Source organism: Schistocerca piceifrons, chromosome 5 (genome assembly GCF_021461385.2).
Source record: "Schistocerca piceifrons isolate TAMUIC-IGC-003096 chromosome 5, iqSchPice1.1, whole genome shotgun sequence".
In the NCBI taxonomy this organism is placed as follows: Eukaryota; Metazoa; Arthropoda; class Insecta; order Orthoptera; family Acrididae; genus Schistocerca; species Schistocerca piceifrons.
The window spans coordinates 547916066-547940948 of record NC_060142.1 but is presented as its reverse complement, the minus strand read 5'-3'; the positions used below and the strand labels follow the sequence as shown (position 1 = coordinate 547940948).

The window sequence follows — 24883 nt, the reverse complement described above, 5'->3', positions numbered from 1 at the left end:
TCTGACCAGGCAACATGTTTCCAATCATCAACAGTGCAATGTCGATGTTGATGGGCCCAGGCGAGGCGTAAACCTTTGTGTCTTGCAGTCATCAAGGGTACAAAAAATGGTTCAAATGGCTCTGAGCACTGTGGGACTTAACATCTGAGGTCATCAATCCCCTAGACTTAGAACTACTTAAACCTAACTAACCTAAGGACATCACACACATCCATGCCCGAGGTGGGATTCGAACCTGCGACGTAGCGGTCGCGCGGTTCCGGACTGAAGCGCTTAGAACCGCTCGGTCACTCCGGCCGGCGCAAAGTTTGAAATCCATTACGAAAATGCTAGTTCGTATATCTAAGGAAGGTTAATTGTAAATCATTTCAGCCTCAGACGAAGTGGTCTATGTAGAAGATAAAAACAATAACAGTATTTTCTTGGTGATTTCAGTTTGGCTGCCCTCATATCGTCATGCAGTCCAATATTGGACCACAGTCAGAAACGAATGCTCCACAAATCTGGATGTTACGCGGTTAGACCAGTTGGTCAAATGGGGACCACAATGAGGCCGCTTTCAAACTGTCAGGGCCTATTAACGCAGTCTCATATTAGCGCACGGCACCTCCGTGCCCTTCACAGCCATCACCCAGCACCTCACACTTTCTACATCGCTTTTATACCCTACGAGGCACGATGACAACACTGAACACGCACAACACTGATGCGCTCTGGTGGCCGTTCTACCTGTCATGTACAATTGCACCCCTAATCATTTACATCTCCACCGGTGATGTGTATGCTGACAATGTCGTCTGGGTGCCTCACTTTTTTTTTGTCAGGCAGTATAGTTCTTGGGCATGATCCATTACGAGCGGTTCTAGGCGCTACAGTCTGGAACTGCGCGACCGCTACTGTCGCGTGTTCGAGTCGTGCCTCGGGCATTGATGTGTGCGATGCTCTTAGGTTAGTTAGGTTTAAGTAGTTCTAAAAGTTCTAGGGGACTGATGACCTCAGATGCTAAGTCCCGTAGTGCTCAGAGACATTTGAACCATGATCAATTCTCAGACTCACTGAATCAGTCGTACAGAAAACTGCAATTTTAGAATATTGCCCCCTCTTGGGTAAATTTTTGAGGGCGTCCACGGCCACGCCTGAGACGTGTGTTGCGCTGGTGCTGTTGCAGGGCGCAGAGCTACCAGGTGAAGCTGCCGCCCGACTTCACGTGCGCCAACTGCACGCTGCGTCTGCAGCGACAGGCGGACGAGTGGGGCAGCAGCTACCGCTTCTGGTCCTGCGCCGACGTCGACATCCGGGCGCGTGAGTAACTCAGCCCTCATCTTTCTGACGGGACAAGTCCAGCTCCTGGGACGGTCGATCCTCGTTGAGATTCTCCCTTTACACACAGAGAAAAACCAGGCTACGTCTGTTTTACAAATTACATCACTTATATACAGTCTGACACCGCCCTTGGCCGCGATAATGGAGTCAATTCGGTGAGGAATGTCGCATCCACTTCAAGCTACGCGTTGATCATTCGATCCAGTACACTAGTTATCAAATTGCAGGGATGTCAATTGCTATGTTTCACCAGCTTTCCAGATAGCGCCATATACCAGGTGATTAAAAAGTCAGTATAAATTTGAAAACTTAATAAACCTCGGAATAATGTAGATAGACAGACAGGTTCAAATTGACACACACGCTTGGAATGACATGGGGTTTTATTAGAACAAAAACAAAAAAAAAAGTTCACAAAATGTCCGACAGATGGCGCTGGACAGTGAAACGTCAGTGACTGCGCGTGACAATCGTGTATAAAAGGAGCTGTAATGAGAGGGAGAACCAGACGCGCCAGCAGTCACAGCATGTTGACATTACCTGAAAAGGCGCTTTTAGTGAAGCTGTATTATCAGAATGGGGAATGTGCTAGTTCAGCGTTACGATCCTATCGCCATAGGAGGGGGATTCGAACGGGTAAAGGTCCGTTGACAAATGCAGCTGTGGCGAGAATGATTTCGAAGTTCGAAGCCACGGGTTGTTTAGACGATAGACCCCGTAGTGGCCGACCGAGCACAAGGCGTAATGCTGCTGAGACAGTTCAGGAAGAAATGGAGACTGTAGCGGGTTCGTCTATGCACGGGGAAGTCGGCGCTCGTGCAGTCGCACGTCGCACCGGCATTCCATACACTACTGTTTGGTTGGCACTGAGGCGTACCCTCCGATGCTATGCGTACAAAATCCATCGGCATCATGAACTGTTACCTGGCGATTTAGTGTAGCGGAGGGCATTTGCGGTGTGGGCGTTTCAAAAGATGGCGGAAGATGACGATTGGTTGTGTAACGTGTTGTGGACCGACGAAGCTCATTTCACGCTCCGGGGGTCTGTCAACGCCCACAACTGCAGAATTTGGGCTACCGAAGATCCTAGAACTGTCGTGGAAACTCCATTGCACGACGAGAAAGTCACTGTATGGGTTGGATTTACCACATCTACCGTTATCGGGCTTTTTTCTTCGAGGAAATGGATGATCCTGGTTTTGTAACTGCTACCGTGACGGGTGAGAGGTACGCCGATATGTTACAGAATCGCATCATCCCCAGCCTGGCTGATAAACGCCTGCTGGAACGTACGATGTTTATGCAGGATGGCGCTCCACCCCCATATTGCTAGACGCGTGAAAGATCTCTTGCGCGCATCGTTTGGCGATGATCGTGTGCTCAGCCGCCACTTTCGCCATGCTTGGCCTCCCAGGTCCCCAGACCTCAGTCCGTGCGATTATTGGCTTTGGGGTTACCTGAAGTCGCAAGTGTATCGTGATCGACCGACATCTCTAGGGATGCTGATAGACAACATCCGACGCCAATGTCTCACCATAACTCCGGACATGCTTTACAGTGCTGTTCACAATATTATTCCTCGACTACAGCTATTGTTGAGGAATGATGGTGGGCATATTGAGCATTTCCTGTAAAGAACATCATCATTGCTTTGTCTTACTTTGTTATGCTAATTATTGCTGTTCTGATCAGATGAAGCGCCATCTGTCGGACATTTTTTGAACTTTTGTATTTTTTTTTTTTTTTGTTCTAATAAAACCCCATGTCATTCCAAGCACGTGTGGCAATTTGTACCTCTCTATCTACATTATTCCGTTATTTATTCGGTTTTCAAATTTATACTGACTTTTTGATCACCCGGTATTTTCTCTGCGATTGTAGACAGCGAGTCAGTCGAGGTGCTGCAGAGCACCTGAGTATTCGTCAAACCAAGAACGTATGCGTGTAGCCCTGTGAACACTGCTTTCGTCATACTCGTCATCAACACGTAGAATAAAAAGCAACACTTGGCCACTGAGAATGTTGAAATAAACGTTCTGCTTCACGTTCACGGTGACCAGAATGAATACATCCAAGTGATGGTGCGAAAAACACCCTAAAACACCGTAGAACCACTTCCATCTTCAACTATACCCAATGAGGGTTAAACGCTTCACTGCGCCGCCGGCCTTGTATCATTTGAGAAGAGGCAAAATCGCGACTCGTCCGACCATTCGTCTGCCACTAGCCTGTAACTGTTGTCTGGCCCATTGAAGACGAGCAGAGCTATGTGCCGCTGTGTGTTAGGCTTTTTGCGAGGTCCCTTCCAGCGTTCGCTCTGCAACTGGTTGAAATGGACTTGCATTCACATACAGCAGCAGTTCCTGTAGAGTTTGAAACCGTTTGTGATTGACAAGCCGTGACACTCGTCTACATCTACATACGTGCTCCGCAAGCCGTTATATGGTGCATGGCGGAGGGTACCACTGCTAGTCATTTTCTTCCCTGTTCCAGTTGCGAACAGACCGAGGGGAAGAAAAGACTATCTAAGAGAGGCGTTCAATAAGTAATGCAACACATTCTTTTCTGAAAGCAGGTTGGCTTTATTCAGGTTTCCAATACATCATACACTACTGGCCCTTAAAATTGCTACACCAAGAAGAAATGCAGATTATAAACGGGTATTCATTGGACAAATATACTAAAAATGACATGTGATTACATTTTCACACAATTTGGGTGCATAGATACTGAGAAATCAGTACCCAGAACAATCACCTCTGGCCGTAATAACGGCCTTGATACGCTTGGGCATTGAGTCAAACAGAGTTTGGATGGCGTGTACAGGTACAGCTGCCCATGCAGCTTCAACGCGATACCACAGTTCATCAAGAGTAGTGACTGGCGTATTGTGACGAGTCAGTTGCTCGGCCACCATTGACCAGACGTTTTCAGTTGGTGAGAGATCTGGAGAGTGTGCTGGCCAGGGCAGCAGTCGATCGTTTTCTGTATCCAGAAAGGCCCGTGCAGGACCTGCAACATGCGGTCGTGCATTATCCTGCTGAAATGTAGGGTTTCGCAGGGATCGAATGAAGGGTAGACCCACGGGTCGTAACACATCTGAAATGTAAAGTCCACTGTTCAAAGTGGCGTCAATGCGAACAAGAGTTGTCCGAGACGTGTAACCAATGGCACCCCATACCATTACGCCGGGTGACACGCCAGTATGGCGATGACGAATACAGGCTTCGAATGTGCGTTCACCGCGATGTCGCCAAACATGGATGCGACCATCATGATGCTGTAAACAGATTCATCCGAAAAAATAGCGTTTTGCCATTCATGCACCCAGGTTCGTCGTTGACACTCCATCGGAGGCGCTTCTGTCTCTGATGCAGCGTCAACGGTAGCCGCAGCCGTGGTCTCCGAGCTGACAGTCCATGCTGCTGCAAACGTCGTCGAACTGTTCGTGCAGATGGTTGTTGTCTTGCAAACGTCCCCATCTGTTGACTCAGGGATCGACAAGTGGCTGCACGTACCGTTACAGCCATGCGGATAAGATGCCTGTCATCTCGACTGCAAGTGATACGAGGCCGTTGGGGTCCACCACGGCGTTCCGTATTACCCTCCTGAACTCACCGATTCCATATTCTGCAGTCGTTTAAATTTCGCGTCTGTAGCACTTCATCTTCGTGGTGTAGCAATTTTAATGGCCAGTAGTGTATTAGTCCCCAATCTTTTGGCTACAGAACCTTATTTTTCGACATTAGCTCCGTTCAATGCGACAGCCTTAGGCTAGCTTACTGGTAGGGCCTGCATGCCCGAATGGTACCACTCTGTTGGTCGATGGCGGAGACAACATCTTGCTGCATCAATAACCTCCCCATCATACACGTGCTGCTCCGCGCAGAGTGCATTCTTCATTAAGCGAAATTGTTGAAAGTCGGAAGGTGGAGATGCAGGCTGTAGGGAGCATGAGGGAGAACAGTCCAGTGAAGTTTTGTGAGCTGCTTTCGTGTGCGCAGACTTGGGTAAGGACTTGAATTGTCGTTTGCATTTTTGTGGCAACGAACACGCTGAAGTATCTTCAATTTCCTGAGAATACCAAAACACATTGCAAAGTTGATGGGTGTACTGTGAGGGAGATCATCAAAGAGAATAACCCCTTCAGAGTCCCAGAAGACGATCGCCATGACTTTACCGTCTGAGTGTAACGAAACTTCTTTGTTACGTTACGTGGGGAGGCAGGGAAATTTTGCTGGGGCGAAATTTTTAACATCGAAAAGAGATTATTTGATTTAACCACAAAAACCTCAAAAATTATTCTTGTATTCCATAGACATTCAAGAAACATGTGATCGTGGGGGTGTTTCTTACTGATCACATTGGCCTCCACCACTCAAAGACTACTTTGAGACGAATGTAAATGTTTACTGCTAGAACAGTTTCCAAAACATTACACTTTAGTAATTAGTTCTGCAGTGACACATATATAGTTCAGTTGATTTCTTATATGTATCTTAGTTCGGTGTAACTCAGAGTAATGTGCTCCCTGCCGCCGCTGCTGTTGTTGCTGCTGAAATAGTCGTTGCCTCGGGCCATTTCATCTGCTTGCTAGATCAAGTTGTGTGAATTCCATGAAATAATCCAGGTACCAAATCGTTTTAAATTGGTTTATTTATGACAAACTGCACCACTTCTTCCTAGTGGGAACCCACTCCACATAACAGGCTACATAGTCAGAATACTGTATTACAACAATTAGATTATTGCACAGATGTACAATACAGTGGTTGCGTCTCAGAACGGTATCCAACTGACCCCCTTTGAGCGTTGTGCTCCTACTATGTATATGTTTCTTAACAATCAAGTCAACAAAGCTACAGTGCAAATTTATTAGATTAATAATTAAAAGTTTAACAATATTGTGAGTAACTATCCACAAAACCTTACTTATTTTATGCTGACACTGGCGTATACAAAAAAAAAGACTTTTACATAGGATATACATCTTATTATATAAAATACTGAAAGATAGCAATGCTAACCTAAATTTTCTTAATTATGGCTTCATTTGTAAATGTAAAATATTGCGAACATATATTGGACAAGCTTGACCTACCTGTACACAAATGGAATTATAAATTTTATGAGATTTAATATATTACACGAAATCACTTATTAGATACCATTGGAATTACAGAACTTTCAAAATAGAGATGTAAAACAAAAATGGCTGTTTTATTTCTTGAGGATGCGGCTTTGAACTTTTTTTTCGGAGGAGAAGTGATATGACGCCACTCCATGGTTTGCCGTTTTGTTCGGTTCGAAGTGATGAAACCACGTTTCATTGCCTGCGACAATTTCCGACAAAAAATTGTCACGATCCGCCTCATAACTTTCAAGAAATTCCGCACAGATGGTCCTTCGTTGCTCTTCACAATCTTCTGTCAGGTGGTGAGGAACCTGGCGGGCAGACAACTGGTAGACAAGTATGTCAGCACTACCAACAGAGACGTCCTGTTGAGCAGCGAGGTATTTGTTCGTGATCTGTCGAATGAGAGTGTCCACACGTTCCAACACTGCAGGACTCGCAGCTGTGTGCGGCTGGTCGGCACGCGGGAGATCTGCCAGGTTCTGCGCGACCTTGTTGCGATGCTGACGCACGCCTCCCCCAACGACTCGCCGTGCTTTTGCTGACAGGTCTCTGTAGACGTTCCGCGAACGCCTGCGATGCTCTGCTTTCCGCCAAAAGAAACTCAATGATAGGTCTCTGCTTGGAACGCACCTCTGTTACAGACGTCATTCTGAGGGCTACGTGTAGTGCCGCCACCTGTCGGAACTTGATGAAACTGTAAGGGCTGAAGCACGAATATTTCACGACCTACCACAACAAATTCCGAATTTTTGCAGTCGAAATGGCCGAGAAAAAAAAAAAAAAAACGTGTTGCTTTACTTCCTGGACGGGCCTCGCGTACGCCCCGATACGAACCCTAATTTGTCGCATCTTATATTCGTGGTAGGCAACGGCCTTGCCGCAGTGGATACGCCGGTTCCCGTGACATCACCGAAGTTAAGCGCTGTCGGGCGTGGTCGGCACTTGGATGGGTGACCATCCAGCCGCCATGTACTGTTGCCATTTTTTGGGGTGCACTCAGCCTCGTGATGCCAATTGGGGAGCTACTCGACCGAATAGTAGCGGCTCCGGTCACAGAAAACCATCATAATGACCGGGAGAGCGGTGTGCTGACCACACGCCCCTCCTATCCGCATCCTCTCTGAGGATGACACGGCGGTCGGATGGTCCCGATGGGCCACTTGGGGCCTGAAGACGGAGTGCTTTTATATTCGTGGTCCTTGGCGCGAAATGTCAGTTGGCGGCGCTAGAATCGTTTGCAGTCAGCTTCAAATGTTAGTTCTCTAAATGTTCTGAATAGCGTTCCGAGAAAATAACGTTGTCTTCCCTCCAAGATTTCCATTCGAGTTCCCGAAGCCTCTCTGTAACACTCGCGCCAAGATCCAATCTACCTGCAACAATTTTAGCAGCACGCTTCTGAATTGCTTCGACGTCTTCCTTTCATCTGACATGGAGAGTATCCCAAACACTGGAGCGGCACGCGAAAATGGGTCGCACCAGTGTCTATACGCTGTCTCCTTTGTGTATGTGCTACATTGTCCCAAAATTCTCCGAATAGATCGAAGTCGACCGCTCACCTTCACTTCTACCGTCCTTATATACTTGCTCCAGTTCATATCTCTCTGCAACGTTACGCCTAGATATTTAATAGACGTGACTGTGTCAAGCTGCCTACTACTGAACCTAAATTCGAACGTTAAGGGATTCTTTCTCTTATTCATCCGCAACAGCTTTCATTTTTCCACATTCGGAGCTATCTGCCATTCATCACACTATCTAGAAATTTTTTCTACTTAATTTTGTACTCTCCTACAGTCACACAACGACGAAACTTCCCGTAAACCACAGCATCATCAGCAAAAAGCCGCAAATTTCTCCGTTAGATCATTCATGTACCTAGAGAATAAGAGAATTCATATCACTCTTCGTTGTGGCACTCCTGAGTGATGAACTCTCGCCGTCGATGACAACGTACTGTTTTCTATTACTTAACAAGTTTTCGAGCCGCTCACATACGTGGGGACTTAATCCCTATGTCGGACTTTGTCAGCAGTCTGCAGTGGATCACAGTGTCGGACGCTTTCCGGAAATCTAGGAATATGGAACCTTCATATTGCCCTCCATCCATGGTTTGTAGGATCTTATGTGGAAAGGGCAAAACTTAATTTCACACGAGCGTTACTTTGTGAATGCCTGCTGATTTGTGGTCAGAAACTTTTCCTCCTCGAGGATATTTTTAGATTCGAATTGAGAACATGTCCAAGAATTGTGCAGCAAACCGATGTTAAAGACATTGGTCTGTAATTCTGCGGGTCCGTTCTTTTACTCTTCTTATATACAGAAGTAATTTGCGCTTTTTTTTTCAGTCACCTGGGCCTTTGCACTGAGCGTGAGGATCATGATAAATGCACACTAAGTAAGGGGCCCTTACCGTGGAGTACTCTCTGTAAAACCGAACTGGGATTCCATCCGGATCTTACGACTTATTTGCTTTCGACTCCTTCAGTTGCTTCTCTACCCCAGGAATGCCTATAACTTTGTCCCCCATGCGGAAGTCTGTTAGACTGTCAAACGACGGTGTCTGTCCGATCCTCCTGTGTGAACGATTTCGTCAACGCTGAAATTTAATACTTAAGCTTTCCTTTTGCTATCTTCTGTTGCCACGCCAGACTGGTCAACGAGTGATTGGATGAAGCCTTCGACTCGCTTAGCGTTTTTACGTGGGTCCAGAATTACCTCGGGTTCTGGACAATATATTTTGCGAAGTGACGGTAGTAGTTGTAGCATGCTTCGCTCATCGATCTTTTTACAGATTCATGAATTTCTGTTATCTTCTGCCAGTCGTCATTGCGCGTTCTCTTTTGAATCGAGAGTGCAACATTGTCCGGAAAGTGTCTGTCGATTAGGGTATTTTGACGACCGCTGTTCGTACACTGTGGTGACACGGGTACTAGCGGAACACAGTTTCTTGTACACACGTTGTAGATTCTGCGTCATTGCAAGAAATGAGAAATTCAGAGTACGGTGTGCTCGCGGGCCCGTCCGAACACAGCAGTTCCTTACTGCCACCGGGTCAAGCCTTCAAGTTGACCCGCCTTATTGCGCTGACTCCATACAATCGACTTGCGCTGATACGCCTCTCCACTGTCATAATTTACGTCAGCTATGGAGCGCCTGATGCCATTCCTACGCCATTTACAAAACTCCAAAGTATCGAGTGTTTCCCTTTTAAGGGGAATCTATTCGACCCGAGTGCCTTCGTTGTGGGAGTTCATCAGTCTTTTAGTGTAAAAAGAAGCAGGCTGCTGTTGTGACCATTTAAGGTCATAAGTCTACCTCATATCTCTGCATACCCAAACACGGGGCAGGGGGGCGGGGGGCAAGATGGGGCTCGAGCGGAAATTATAATTGTATAAGAAGCGTAGAGTTTATTCCGAGAAAAACAACCTTAAACATTCCAGTGTTTATATGAAGTCACAGGTTATACAAAGTGAAACGACAAATTTATATAATGTTTTTCACTTTAAGTACATGTACTGTGTAAGGTAAGTCACTGAAGGTTCTGGATGCAAGGCATCTTTTTTTTTATGAAGTTCACTTGCACCATTATGTCTTCAAACTGTATTTCTAAAATGTCGCTCTCATAAAAAAAGGTCTCGTTCAATATCAGGGTTGTGCATCGTGGCTCAAACTGCATAGTGTTGTATCCTGTGTGCCGATCATTAGCGCCAAAAAAACACCACAAGGTTCAGAGGCCATGTTTGTTATCTTGTGTTCATTTCCGTTCCCTCTAGCGTAAACGGTTGTCCACAGATACTAGCTAATAATAATGAACACTGGCGAACTGTCAGCGAATGCATATCTGCTTGTGTTCGCTTCCATTCGTACCAGTGTAAAAGGGGACTTTATGGAAATTATACGCACAGGCACTGTGCTTTCGGATCGCCAATGTCGGCAGCGACCGGCCTCAAAAGACTCGCGGCTCAAAGTTGACCGATTTCTGTTTTTATAGAATTCGACCGATCCACTCGCTCAGGAGATCGTGAGTAAAGAGTATGAGAACGAAAGTCTTGAAGCTGACAGTATTTTATGGGAAAAGGAGAAGACTTTTAAAAATATTTACCAATTATTTTTCGAGCGACTGTTCGTCCCGCTACGATATACTTTATCGTGTAATTTTTTCATGTGTATTTCAGCACTGGAGATATTTTCTTGAAAATACCGCAAAATTTCGAGTACATACAGCGAGAAAAATTTTTATTCGTACTGCGTGTAAGTGTTGTTCGTGGGCAGAGAGAGAGAGAGAGAGAGAGAGAGAGAGAGAGAGAGAGAGAGAGAGAGAATGGGGGGGGGGGCATCAATTGTGTTACCAGACAACAATCAATGCATGTCTCCTCCGAATAGAATTTTCCTGTGGCACATTGATGGATTAATCTCGCTCGATCCAGAGGCGAGAACGGTAAGCATGAGCTTAGGATTCATCAGCGTTCTCGCTGATCTTAAGAATTAATTGCAAAGTTGTACAGAGTGAAGCTGTTCCATAACACCATTTCCTTCCTGGACCTGCACTTCATTAGAATAATGTGCAGATTCTTTTTCGTTCTTGACGTATCTGTTCAAATTTCTAGAACAGCTAGAGAATAATATAGTGTCGCGGACGCCCTGAGAATCGATAAAGTCGAGGACATTAGTTCAGGTACAAACAATCATTCACCCAAGAGTGTATAAGTGATTTTTTCTTTTATGCTTTTTTTGATGATGTTGCTCTTTGCTTTCTGTTGTTGTTCTAAAATATTATCGATTTCATGTTGCTGTGTGCTATGGAAAAAAATAATAAAGTATTTCTATTAGCAAGCTTATGTGTTGAGGGTGTGATTTCGGCATCCTTTAAAGTGATAACCCCGACTTGGTAACGTCAGACAGGCAGGCAGTTAGATTGTCAACTGTTTCATGAACATATGCGTCTGTGTGATTGCAAGCATGTCAGGACTACAGGCTATCATCTCGCCAGTAACAGGGTCGTGGGGCGTATGCAGCGCCTGCTCGAAGGTGCTTTATATTGCTATTCAGAGTTATGGACAAGAGAAATTCCATTAGTTGTACTTGGGTTCAGAACCGTTCTTAGGAAAACTTAGGATGCTCCACCGCCCAGCAGGTGTATGGCGAAGCTTTAAAAATACTGGGTGAATTCTTTTCCCTCACACGTTTTCCAAGTTTATCGGTTGGGGAGTACATTGATTTTCTGCAAACCTTCCAAACGCACATGTGTTGTCTCCAACCTGTGAATGCTGTGCGGCACGTTACCAGGCTCCTCCATCACAAAGATCTCTTTACATATCTTTGAGTTTGCGTGAGAGATGATGCAGTCGAACTACCACTTGCTTCTCAGTATACTGTATACTGTCCCACCGAGTAATTGACAGGAATGACAAGACGTTCATTATTGATTGGAACGTGAGTCAGGATGCAGTATCGCTGGATCATCTTAAGCCAGCTTACTCTGACAACAACCAGACAATCACGTTGTGTGGCTACAGGTGAGGATCCGCCCATGGACATTAGGGTCACTCAGATGTACGTTTCCAACTACTGCCTCCTGTACCGACTGTCTCAGAAGTTGTGCAGACAAAATCCTGTGGAGTGGTGATCTGCATTTTTCTGCAGGTTCGTGGTGCACCAGGTTTTTCACAATAAGTGCAGATGGTGAACTCCCCCAATAGTGATCAACATAAAGGAACTCTTGGAAGGTGTGGCTGAGCTACTGCTTTCCGGAATGATGGTAGGGGGGTGGGGGGGCTGATGTGGCAGACGCTTTGAGAATCGATGAAGTTGAGGAATCGATAAAGTTGAGGACGGCATCAAGGTACAAACAGTACTTGACCTAAGAGTATGATCTTTGTCTTTTATGCTGTTTTGATGATGATGACCTATGATCTCTGCTGTTGTTCTGATGTGTTATGGATTCCATGATGATGTGTGGTGTGGAAAGATGTAATAAGGTGTTTGCATTAAGAAGAATATGTCATAATTGATGTAATTTCAGCATCCCATAAAACAGGACTCATCAGTGATGTTACCTTCATTAATTGGGAGCCAGTTACAATTAATTACACTAGATACATCATATGTGCACTGAAGACAGCTATTATTAATAATCAGTACATTTATTTAACAATATAGATAATGGATTTAGAACATTTGCATCATTGTCATAATGGACCCACTTGGTTGCAATCCAAGAAGAAATCAAATCCAAAACAAGTGATCTAAATCACTGAGTTCCACACAAGGCTAAATCACCAACTTCTAGGAAATCCTGCATCCATAGTTATTTACAGAAAGATGACATCACACAGGCAAACAGCACAGCAGAGTGGTATCCCCATACTACTGAGAAATTTTGGTGAGATGCTGTCGTTAAGATAAGGAACTCACACAGAAGAATTATCATATTGTCAACTAATACGTATAGCAGCTTGTCCTCTAGAAGCTAGCAAATGAGCAAGGTGGTGACTGGATGAGGCTCTGACTTACATTCAGTACAAGAGGAAGATAAAATTTCCATATTTCTCAGTGGTTTCCCCATTCATTTCAGGCCAAAACCAGGATGACTCCTTCAGTGAGTCACTGCTAAATACCTTCCCTTTTCTTGTACATTTGAGCAAATGCTTGTCGCTGATGTCATTGTTGGTAGGACCTAAACTCCCACCTCTACAATGGTATGATTGTGGTTCGATGAACCCTCTGCCAAGCACTTAAATGTGAAATGCAGAGTAGTCATGTAGATGTAGATGTAGAGGTATGAGTGAAACATATGTAAATTTCTGGAAGAAGAAATAAAAACTTTGAGATTTGCCTGTGACATTGTAGTTGTGTCAGAGATTGCAGATGACATGGATGAGCAGTTGAATAGAATGTATAGTGTCTTGAAAAGAGAATATAAGATGAAATCACAAAAAGTAAAACAAGAGTAATGGAGTGTAGCTGAATTAAATCAGATGCTAGGGAATTAAATTAGGAAAAAAGACACTAAAAGTAGTAGTTGAGTTTTGCAATTAGGGCTGCTAAATAACTTATGATGGCCAAATTACAGAGGATACAAAATGCAGACTGGCAATAGCATGTTAAGAATTTCTGAAAAAGAGGAATGTGTTAACATGTAATATAAATTTATGTGTTAGAAAGTCTTTTCTGAAGGAATTTGTCTGGAGTGCAGCATTCTTAGATGGTGAACATCGATTATAAGCATTTCAGATAACACAAGAATAAAAGCCTTTCAAATCCTGTACTATAGAAAAATGTTGAAGATTAGAGGGCAGATCAAATAACCATTGAGGAGGTGGTGAATTGAATTGGGGGAAAAAGAAATATGTGACACAACTTGACTGAAAGAAGGAATCAGTTGATAGAGTACATACAGAGACAGCAAGGACTCATAAGTTTGGTAATGGAAGTTGTTATGCTGTGATGAAGAAGCTTACACAGGATAGATTAGTATGGAGAGCTGCAGCAAAGCAGTCTTCAGACTGGACACAACGACAACATGAAGTAAATAGTCCTTTCCACAGGAACCTTAATTGTTACGTAATCAGTAATATGCCTGCCAGAGCAACTACTATTAAACACTGTTTTACAGGAGCACGGGAAAGAGATGGGGGAGGGGGTGATGGTGGCAGAGACAATGCTTTAGCATACTTTTGGCCATTTGCTTACCCAGTAATTAGTTCCAAGCCAATCATGGTGATTGATATTCATGGGTTTATGTGGGATGAGTAGAAATATTGAGCTAGAGATTCTTTTCCTCCTTCAGACCAAAGTGCCAAGTGCCCAACTTTCTTGAAAACCAGTGGACGTGAATAGCAGAGGGTAAATAGCACCAAATGGCTACTGAACTAAATATCCACAGTTGATGAATGGACCAAAACCTTTAGCATAACATACATGTACTCAACAGCAATTACAGGGAGAAATTTATGTTTTAACTTGGGGCACGGGCACCCAATCCATTGGTCAGGAACCATGTGCCACCATGCAGGTGAAAAATATGCATGGTCATGATTATCTGTACATTGCAGGTTTATTTCTATATGGGGTACAATCAAGTGCACCCAGAAGAGCCTGGAAGGCCACCAGCCAGTCTTAGTGGGTCAAGAGGTGCTCACCTTAGAAAACTAGCTATGTTTCACAATTTTGTACTTAAATCGTAGTAAGAGTCAGGAAGGAAAGATGTCCCAACTAGCTATGTGCTTGCACAAGAGAAGACTGATGACTTGTGTCAACACTTTTCAGTAGCTGCCAGCTCATTATTTCACCCCAAATTTTCATCTTGACAGTACAGATTGTTGTCTGCAGTTTGAGGAAGTGAACCTGAAGCACTTATTCTTCTGTAGCATGTAGGTCCTTTTTTAATTACAGTTGCACCATAAAACATTTTAAAGAAAATTTTGAAATTTATGCTTACTAGGTAGACAAGCTGGATGACAAATGTACATCCCTTCTACTTGACTGTCTATTGTTGATGATGAAAAATTTTTGTGGGTCACTACCAGGATTCAAATTAAAATTAGTTAAATAGAACATGACCACACCAGTGAATGTTAGGGACTCTATTATGGAGATGTAGGAAGAAAAATTTGCAAATGTGCAATGAGTCAGAATTCCTGTGGAATCCACAGGCAAGGCGTGGAAGGAGGACTGCAGTGGACGAGGCCGGAGCCTGCTGGGGAAGTGCCTGTGCGATCGGCTGTACCATGGGCCACGATGCCAGTACCGGGAAGAGTGCGAGACGTCTGCCGACTGTGGACCGCACGGAGCTTGCATTGACATCGGCGCTACCACACCACCCCGCAGGCAGTGCTACTGTGATGTCGGCTGGTTTGGTCCTGGGTGCAACAAGAGTGAGTAATTCAATTACACATAAATTTCATTTCTAGATTGAAAATGTATGGAACACCGTGCAAATGAAAACCTGTTTGCTGGACCAGGACTCAGGTCTTGATATTTTCCTTTTGCTAGCAGTGCTCTACCATCTGTCTCAATCAGGTGTGCCTAATAGCCTGATTAAAAGAATCAGTTAGGCAGTATTTCCCTCCTGCTTTTCTATAGAGGTCTGTCTGTGTACCTTGCTGGACTAGCTAGCCATAGTTAACTGTAGTGTTCAGAATAAGTCTCTCAGTTTGCAGCAGAGGATTTGTGCCTAAGCCATGCTCTGCCCTATTCTTTTTCCCATGGATCCTGTTATAGAAAACTGTGCAGGAGACTGACCACAGAATTTGAAAACATTTAGAAAATAGACAGTGCCGAGTTACAGCTTTGAGTCACTTTATGAGGCATGGTCAGATGGTCCAGCTGACTGAGATTACTCAGTGAGAGATGAATACCTTCGTTAAAGTCTCAGTCTTGCATTTCATTATAGCAAGCATTTATCAGCAGGTATCGACCCCCAGTTGTGACAGTTGTGTTACTTTATGATCAGCATTTTCTTGCAACTCTATGACTACCACTGTGTTCTTATTTTAAGAAGTTCATGACAAGCTGCTGTCAGTATTTATTTTACTATTAACTATTGTTTTTAGTTATCATCCATCTTTGTGGCATCTGTATACAGCAAATAAGAGCATAAAACAAACAGAAATACCTAGTGTACATTCAACTGAAATGTGAGATTGTACAAACTGATACTTACAGAAAACCAAATATTAGTCACTTGTCATCTAAAACTTGATCATGGCAAGGCTATAATTAAAACCTTGTATCTCATCACAACTGCTGAACAAGAAAGTGACAGACCTCATTATTATGTTTATTTTACAATGAAAAAGTGATTATACAAGGTGTGGCAATAAAGAAATTGGACTCATATTGAAAAGACTTACACTACTGAAATATTGTCCCCTTAAATGTTGTCCATTCCCTGATCTCAGCGCCGCTCCATTCAAATTTTCCACTGTTGGAAGCAGTGCTGCAAGTCTTTTTCTGTTGAGGAGGCTTGTTGCTTTTTCCTTTATTGCATCCATGGACACGAACCTGGTTCCTTTAGTGCAGAGTCCAGCTTTGGGAAGAGAAAGAAATCATATGGTGCTAGTTCAGGCAAATACAATGGATGTTCAATCACTGGAATGTTGTTTTTCACCAAAAACCTCTTCACAGACATCACATTATGTGCTGGCTCATTGTTCTGACAAAGAATTCATGAGCGATTCTTCCACATCTGGTTTGTTTCATCGCATCTGTTCACTCTGACCTTCAGGCAACCAGTCAATGCAGTTAAAAAAGGGAAAAGCAACAAGCCTCCTCAACAGCATAGCAGAAGACTTGCAACATTGCAGTGTAGGTAACCCTTTAATATACAAAAAAACAATCATCGTTACTTTGAATTTTGATTGCTCATGTGCTTTTTCTACTTCCTAGGGGATTGAGGCTCTTCCAATGCATGGATTGTTGCTTAGTCTCTGGGTCATGTTGGAATATCCATGTTTCATCACGTAATTACTTTGCTGAGGTAATCAGCACCCTTTTCAGTGTTTTTGGGAGTGGCAAGACAGCAGTCCACTTGGTGTTGCCTTTGTTCATTTGCGAGAATTCTTGACATCACTTAAGCACAAACCTTTGTCATGTCCAGATCATTGTGAAAAATCTGTCTAACAGTTTCCTTATTGATGCAGGCAATTTCTGAAATTGCTCAAATGCTTAGGCGGCAGTCTTCTTGAACAATTCTACTGACTTTCTCCATGTTCCCTTCAGTATTCAGAATGGAAGAACAGACTGATTTTGAATCATCTTTGATAGCTTCCCTGCTGTCCCTGAACCTCTTAACCTGCTCAAAAACTTGTGTATGAGATAGACATGGATCGCCAGAAAACTCAACAAATCGTAAGTTTCTGTGGTGGACTTTCCGAGCTTTGTGAGGAATTTGATGTTAAGACGTTCCATTTTAGAGCGTAGCATAATTCCGATGGAGCTCTGACACACAACCCATTTCTAAGAAGGTTTACAGCCAGACTAACCACCACAGAGGCATGGAATTATGTATATGTGCCAGGGAGAGTCCCAATGTTACTCCCCCACTCTTCTCATTGTCCTTGACAAAGTCAGAAATGTGCACAACAACGAGTCTGGTTTCTTTATTGCCACACCTCATAACATGCTTGTATTTTACTAGAGATCATCCGGTACACTGACAATAGATGATCCATAACAAAGAGAAAATACAGTTGCGTGTTAGATGCGAAGACACAGTTACAACTGATTGTTAGATAAATTACAAACAAGTCAAAGAGTATCAGTATTATGAAATTTTCACTTTCATAATATTGTTTTTTGTTATTTTCATAATATTCATAATATTTTATTATTTTCATAATATTGTTACATTCCATCCTGGATTTTACATTGTTCAAAGAGTATCAGACCATACATGAGAGGTCTATGTTATGAAGTGATCCAGTGCAGTGAGACCACATGCAATAGTGGTAAATAGCGGCAGCTTCATTCAGTGATTGTTAAAAATAAACGAATAATTGTGCATAAGTTACCAAAGAAATTTAGCATATATATTTACAATCAGTGGACAGATTTCTTTAAAATGTAGTTACATTAAAATTGAGTACACAAACAAAAGTAATCTGCACTAGCATCCTGTTCCTGCTTTGCATGGTTAGCATAAGGTACCTGTAGCAAGACGACTTGTCTGGTGTAGTGGTAATGAATTATGTATATAAACCTTACAAATACATGTATTGGTGATAAATGTTATTAGTGGTTCATTACAGAGATGCAGCTTCTGGATACAATTGTGCGAAAAGATTACAATCATTCTGAAAGGGGTAAGGGATCCATTCATGATTATACATTAAGAACAATTTATGCAATCAACTTGTTTCAAACGTTAGAGAAGGAATCTTTTGTAAAGTTCAAATAATAAGAATATTTTATGTATAATGCGCTTGTGCGTGGTATAAGTTTAAAGCATCCAGTATCTGCTAAAACTGTTATTTCTACCAAGCATGACCATCTTGTCTCAGGAATCATCTCTCGATTTGTGTACAATAACTGTCGCATAGAATTCCAAATGTAATAACTTCATGATTAATCCAGTGTTCTCAATTTACAATATGTAATTCACAAATCTCAAATGACTTTTATCATGCACACAACTGCAGCACTGGTATGACAAATACTGGAATGGAAAATTTGAAAATGCATATGCGTGCATCATACAAATTACCTAGCTGACAGTAGGCAGTACTGTGTGAGGTAGTTATTGTTGACTCCTGTGTTACCATGGTGTAACTTCATTTCATTCTGTTTTACACTGTTTCTTATCCTGGTAGTAATTGTACATAATTGTTGCAGTTAGGATCTTTATTAAACAAAGATAACTTCAGTTTTGACTGTGAACAACATTTAAGCTGTCTGTATCTCTGTGCGTGACTTATGCTTTTGCGAAAGTGTGAACCACACATTGAGTTGCTTACACTGTGGGATGGAGTTGGGTCTGGTTCTCCCTGCCTTCTTCCATTCTTTTGACATTTCCACATGTCCTAACCATTCTAGCTGCCTTTATTCTATCCTATCCATAATACCATAATGGATCTGGGTCTTTTCTCTTACTTCCTCATTTCTGAAAATGTCGGGCAATTTTATGTGTTCTTGTCAGTTGATTCATTTCTAAAGCTCTGAGTATCTTTTTATCTGTTTCTGTGAGTTCTCAACACTCACTCTCATAATTTGTTATTGATTGCATGATGGATCTGTATAACTGAATTTAACCTTTAAACTCAATTCTGAGGACCAAAGTACAGGATTTAATTTTTGGGTAGCCACCTTTCCCTGCCTGAACTGTTGTTGAAAATCTGTGTCACATCTTCCAACACACTATAGGCTATTACCTAGATACTTAAACTCTTACACACTTTAATTTGGTATCCGCCAATGTCCAGGTTACTTCCCTCCTCTCTGTAGCATAAATATTCTGTCTTCTCAAAACTGATTTTGAAACCCCACTTTTTATATTCTTCCAAAAACTTCTTATGCATGTAAGATACATCCTCTGCATACAGAAAAGTATATATGAACACTGGTTCCCTGCTTCAGTTGCTATGCCCATGCACTTCATACACCAATGATTCGGTGTCTCCTGCACATACATCTTAAAGAGTGTGGAAGACAGACAGAATCCTTGTTCCAGTCCTTTAGTTACTCAGAAGGCTTCCATAAAAATTTCTTTCATCACTTTAATGATTTTTAGTGATTTGTGGTACTTGTTACATAAGTTTTCAACAATTTACCTGGTCCGAACACCTTGAACAATCTGTTTAGTGGCACTGAGTCATATGCATTTCCCAGATCTATGAAAATCACATTTCTTTCCAACGTCTTCTCTATGACCTGACTTAGGCTAAAGATATAATCTGCACATGACCTGCATCTTCAAAAGTGCTTTGTTCTTCCTCTTCAGTTATAATCTTCTTTGTTCTTGGTTTTAAAATCCCCCCCTTACAGCCTGCTAATTGAACTTGGAACACTTATGCCACAGTAATTGCTGTATGCATTCTTGCTCCCTTTTTTATTTATGGGACTTAAATACATTAAGTTCCACTCTGCTGGAATTCCCTCCCCATATCACATATGTTTATTAAATAACCTGCTCAGATATTCATTCAGGATACTTGGGGCATACTTCTGTAACTCTAATGGTGCATTTACAGGTCCTAGTAATTTACCCATTCTCATTTGTATCACTGCTTTCTGTACTTATTCAGCAGTTATTTTCTTTACCTCTTCACCATTCTGCTTCCCTTTCATCTTCCATATACTCTATCCTTGTTTCTGTTAGCAAGCCTTTAAAATGCTTCTCCCACTGTATCTGATAATCAGCAGGTGCTCTCTTTCTTTTACTTCTTTTCTTAGTCCTGAAACCATTTTCCATGCTCTGCTACTTTTGTGATTGAAACAATTAACTTTCTCACATATTTCCTCTGAGATTTTAATTTTTTCCTTTGCGGATGTACTTTTTTACTTCTCTATTCATTCTAACTATCCTCTTTGCCACTTGTACTCAACTATTTATTTTAAACATCTTTCTTAGGTCACTTTTTTTTTGGGGGGGGGGGGGGGCACAGGAGATATTGCTTCAACTTTCATAACCTGGCCCTCCTGGAAGTGTCTGTGGAACGGGATTTACTGTACTGGCATCACGTAATGGATATATTTTTTGGCACACCAAGAAGGTGTGCCATCTGAACAGGCTTCAGAAGGCCCAATGACATCAAATGACCACTGTTTTGTCCTCAGCCAACACGTGTCACTGTATGTGGATATGGAGCAGCTTGTAGTCAGCACACAGCTCCTCGCCATTTCAGTTTTATGATCAGAGCCACTGCTTTTCAGTTGAGTAGCTCTCAATTGGTCTTACAAGGGGTGAGTGCAACCCACTTGCTAACTGCACTCGGTAGATCCCACTGGTCACTCATGTAAGTGATAGCCAAGCCTGACAGTGCTTAGCTTCAGTGATCTGTCAGGAATCAGTGTTACCACAGTGGCAAGGCTTTTGCCATATGATACTACCTGGAGACACGTTATCCTCATGCAGCTCCATGAATGGGGTTTTTGAGGGTGTCTTCCCACCTTTATGTGGTCCTTCCTGTCGCCATGGTACTTTAGGTACTGACTCAGTGACATCCTCTCTCATCAGCTTGAGCAGTAGAACAGTGCCCCTCAAGGCTGTGTTTTTGGTATGACTATCTTTCTCATAACTATTAATAATATCACATCAGTACTTAAAGGTTCTGTCCAGTGTTCTTTGTCTGTTGATGACTTCTCTGTCCTTTGTTCCTCATCAAGTCACGCAACAAAAACTTGTTACTTGCAACTAACTCTTCGATGGTTGTATGAATGGTAGGAGAAGAGAATTTTTAAATTCTCTACATCTACATCTACATCTACATACATACACTGCAATCCACCATATGGTGCGTAGTGGAGGGTACCTCATACCACAAATAGCATCTTCTCTCCCTGTTCCACTCCCAAACAGAACGTGGGAAAAATGACTGCCTATATGCCTCTGTACGAGCCCTAATCTCTCTTATCTTTTTTTTGTGGTCTTTCCGCAAAATGTAAGTTGGCGGCAGTAAAATTGTGCTGCAGTCAGCCTCAAATGCTGGTTACTAAATTTCCTCAGTAGCGATTCACGAAAAGAATGCCTCCTTTCCTCTAGAGACTCCCACCCAAGTTCCTGAAGCATTTCCGTAACACTCGCGTGATGATCAAACCTACCAGTAACAAATCTAGCAGCCCGCCTCTGAATTGCTTCTGTGTCCTCCCTCAATCCAACCTGATAGGGATCCCAAATGCTGGAGCAGTACTCAAGAATAGGTCGTATTAGTGTTTTATAAGCGGTCTCCTTTACAGATGAACCACATCTTCCCAAAATTCTACCAATGAACCGAAGACGACTACTTGCCTGAGAGGCTCTCAACTGAGAGGCCAGGGTGTGTTATTTTTAACTGTTCTCATTCTGTTTCAAACTCTCCTAAACTGAGGATGAGGGGACACTGTCCTTAATTTTAAAGAAACAGTGAAATTTCTGGGTCTCACATTTGACTATAAACTTATATGGTTGCAACACCTTAGAAACCTGAAAAGACATTCACTTGAATGTATATTGAAGGGTCTGAGTCAAAATTCATGGGGAGAAGACTGAATGTGTCTGACTAGTTTTGCAGAGCCTTCAACTTCGGCTTGTTTATGAGTGCATGGTTTGTGGATCTGTAACACCCTCTTATTTAAAGGTGTTGGATGTGATGTAGCATGAAGGACTTAGGGTGGCCCCTGGGCCATTTAGAACCAGCCCCAGACCGAGCCTCTGTGCTGAGGCTGCTGAGCCATTGCTTCATTTCAGGCAACAACTTCCCATGGTACGACAGACCTATAAATCAACACCCACACCAAAACCACCTATATTCCCTATCATTGCTTAGGTTTTTCATAATTGGCAACTAGCAATGAGCCCTATGAGACTCATGTGAAGGATTGCCTTTTAGAGTTGAGTGTGGTTGATTTTAAAGTTTTACACCAAGGTTGGAGCAGATCACCTTGGCTTCTGCAGAGGTCCAGAATTATTTTAGGTTAATGAATCACGAGAGAGACTGCATAGAGATGGGGTATTTACTGCAGAGCTGCATGCTATGCTGGAGGCACCGGAGCAGACGAGGTGTTTACCGGGCAAATAGTTTCTCATCTGCTCTGATTTTCTTAGTGCCCTACAGTCTTTGCAGCACAAGTACTAAGCAAAGAAAATGGTCCAGCTCATACATGATCAATTGTATTTCCTTTAACAATGGGGGAAGCGGGTATTATTCTGCCAGGTATTGGGGCATGTGGGACTTGGAAAAGCGTACAAGCAGACCAGACCACCAAGGAGGCCTGCAGGGAACATTATATGACACAGTGTGCCATTCCCCTGCAGGCTGCCAGTTCACTGCTGTGTCAGAGATCCATGCAATTAAGAGGAGTAATGGGCAGTGAGGGAGGATAAGTTGTGGTTGGTGAAGTCAGTGGTGTGAGCACAAAAGGACAGAATACTTGTCACTGAGTTGCTTATCATTCGTAAATGTACTCCCATTGTTGATCAACAGTACTGAGAAGTTTGAACTGGCTGATGTTTGAAGATCCAAATTATCTCAAGGAAAAATGCTTGAGAAATTTTGGAAACCTAGTTTGAACTGGCTCATGTTTGAAGCTCCAAATTGTCTCATGGAAAAATGTTTGAAAAAATTTGGAAACCAATTTCCTCTTTGGAACATTACAGCATAAGGTAGCTACAAACATGGTATTCACATATAAACTGTGAATACAGGTTAACATTCGTCAGAGCATCAAGAGTGTTAAAAAAGTAATGCTATTTTCTATGCTCCAGCTCATGAAGTGATTAAAAAACATTTCATGATAGTGTACCTTGTATGTTTTGTACATATTATGTTATGTCAAGTACATATTTTGAGTGCCAGTGTAAATTTAAATTTAGGTCTATGTTGTGAAAAATTTAACATTTTACCTTTATGAAAGTAAATTAATTTTTTGGAATTTTTGTTAAGTACAATACTATTTACTGAAAACATTGAGCCTAGAGACATAGTAGAGCATTTTTTGCAATATGACAAGATAAATTCTCCCTGTTATACTTCTGCTGTGTTAGTATCTTATGTACATCAGAAATATATTTGTTTATAGCTTGCAAAATGTTTCTGGTATTATCAACCCATTAGCACTACTAACCCATAACCAGAACTTGCAGGTGCCTTGAAAAATGTTGAAAATTATAATAATGCTACAAGAGCAATAGATGTCACCCATAAAAACTTTGCAGTAACATAGCTGTGCACCCTACCCAAAAAGAAAAAAATCCACTAAGATGTTATAATAAATACTGGTAATACTATATGATTTTTTGATGTCTGAAATGTAATTTCTGTAGTTTCAGTGCAAAAATAATAGGGTATATACCACCAAATTGCTACAGAAAAGTTCTTCCCCTTCTAATTATAATACATACATCAAGAAAAGTTTTGCATCACCCCAGATCCCAGAACTCCTGATGATAGGCATTGACTGTGGATATTGTATCACAGACACAGTTCCTTTGGCTGTTCAGAGATGTTACTAAACCTGCCCAAAGATGTAAACAACCGTGCATGAGCAGTGCCTATTAGACGGAGGGGGTCCTTCAGGTGATCAGCTCCAGTCTTTTCAACAGGAAGGAGGTACACGGCTCGTGTTGTCTGTAGTTCAATCATGCCTAGACGGTAAATGTTGCGGTTTGATCGCGTCTGTATTGTTACGTTGTGCCAGGAAGGGCTCTCAATAAGAGAAGTGTCCAGGAGTCTCAGAGTGAACCAAAGCGATGTTGTTTGGGTATAGAGGAGATACAGAGGGACAAGAACTGTTGATGACATGCCTCGCTCAGTCTGCCCAATGCTGCAATGGATGACTGCTATCAATGGATTATGGCTCGGAGGAACCCTGAAATCGATGCCACCATGTTGTGCAACCACAGGATGTCATGTTACAACAAACTGTGCACAATAGGCTGCATGATGTACAGCTTCACTCCCAACATCCATGGCGAGGTCTATCTTTGCAACCTCGACACCATTTCAGCGTGGTACGGATGGGCCCAGCTACATGCCAAATGGACCGCTCATGATTGACATTGCATTCTCTTCACTGATGAGTGTCGCGTATACCTTCAACCAGACAATCATCAGAGACATGTTTGGAGGCAACCTGGTCAGGCTGAACGCCTTAGACACACAGTCCAGTGAGTGCAGCAAAGTGGAGGTTCCATGCTGTTTTTGGGTGGCATTATGTGAGGCCAACGTACGCCGCTGGTAGTCATGGAAGGCGCCATAATGGCTATATGATATATGAATATCATCCTCT

At 42.6% G+C, this 24883-nt stretch overlaps 1 protein-coding gene across 4 annotated transcripts in view; it reads left to right on the top strand.

Moving 5' to 3' along the window:
- LOC124797890 overlaps positions 1 to 24883 on the top strand; it is a 481263-nt gene that overhangs the window by 369901 nt on the left and 86479 nt on the right. For all 4 annotated transcript variants that reach the window (XM_047260999.1, XM_047260998.1, XM_047260997.1 and 1 more), the window contains exons 5-6: positions 1169 to 1302; positions 15115 to 15336. In XM_047260999.1, coding sequence (XP_047116955.1) covers positions 1169 to 1302; positions 15115 to 15336 — 356 coding nt within the window. The remainder of the gene's footprint in view (positions 1 to 1168; positions 1303 to 15114; positions 15337 to 24883) is intronic.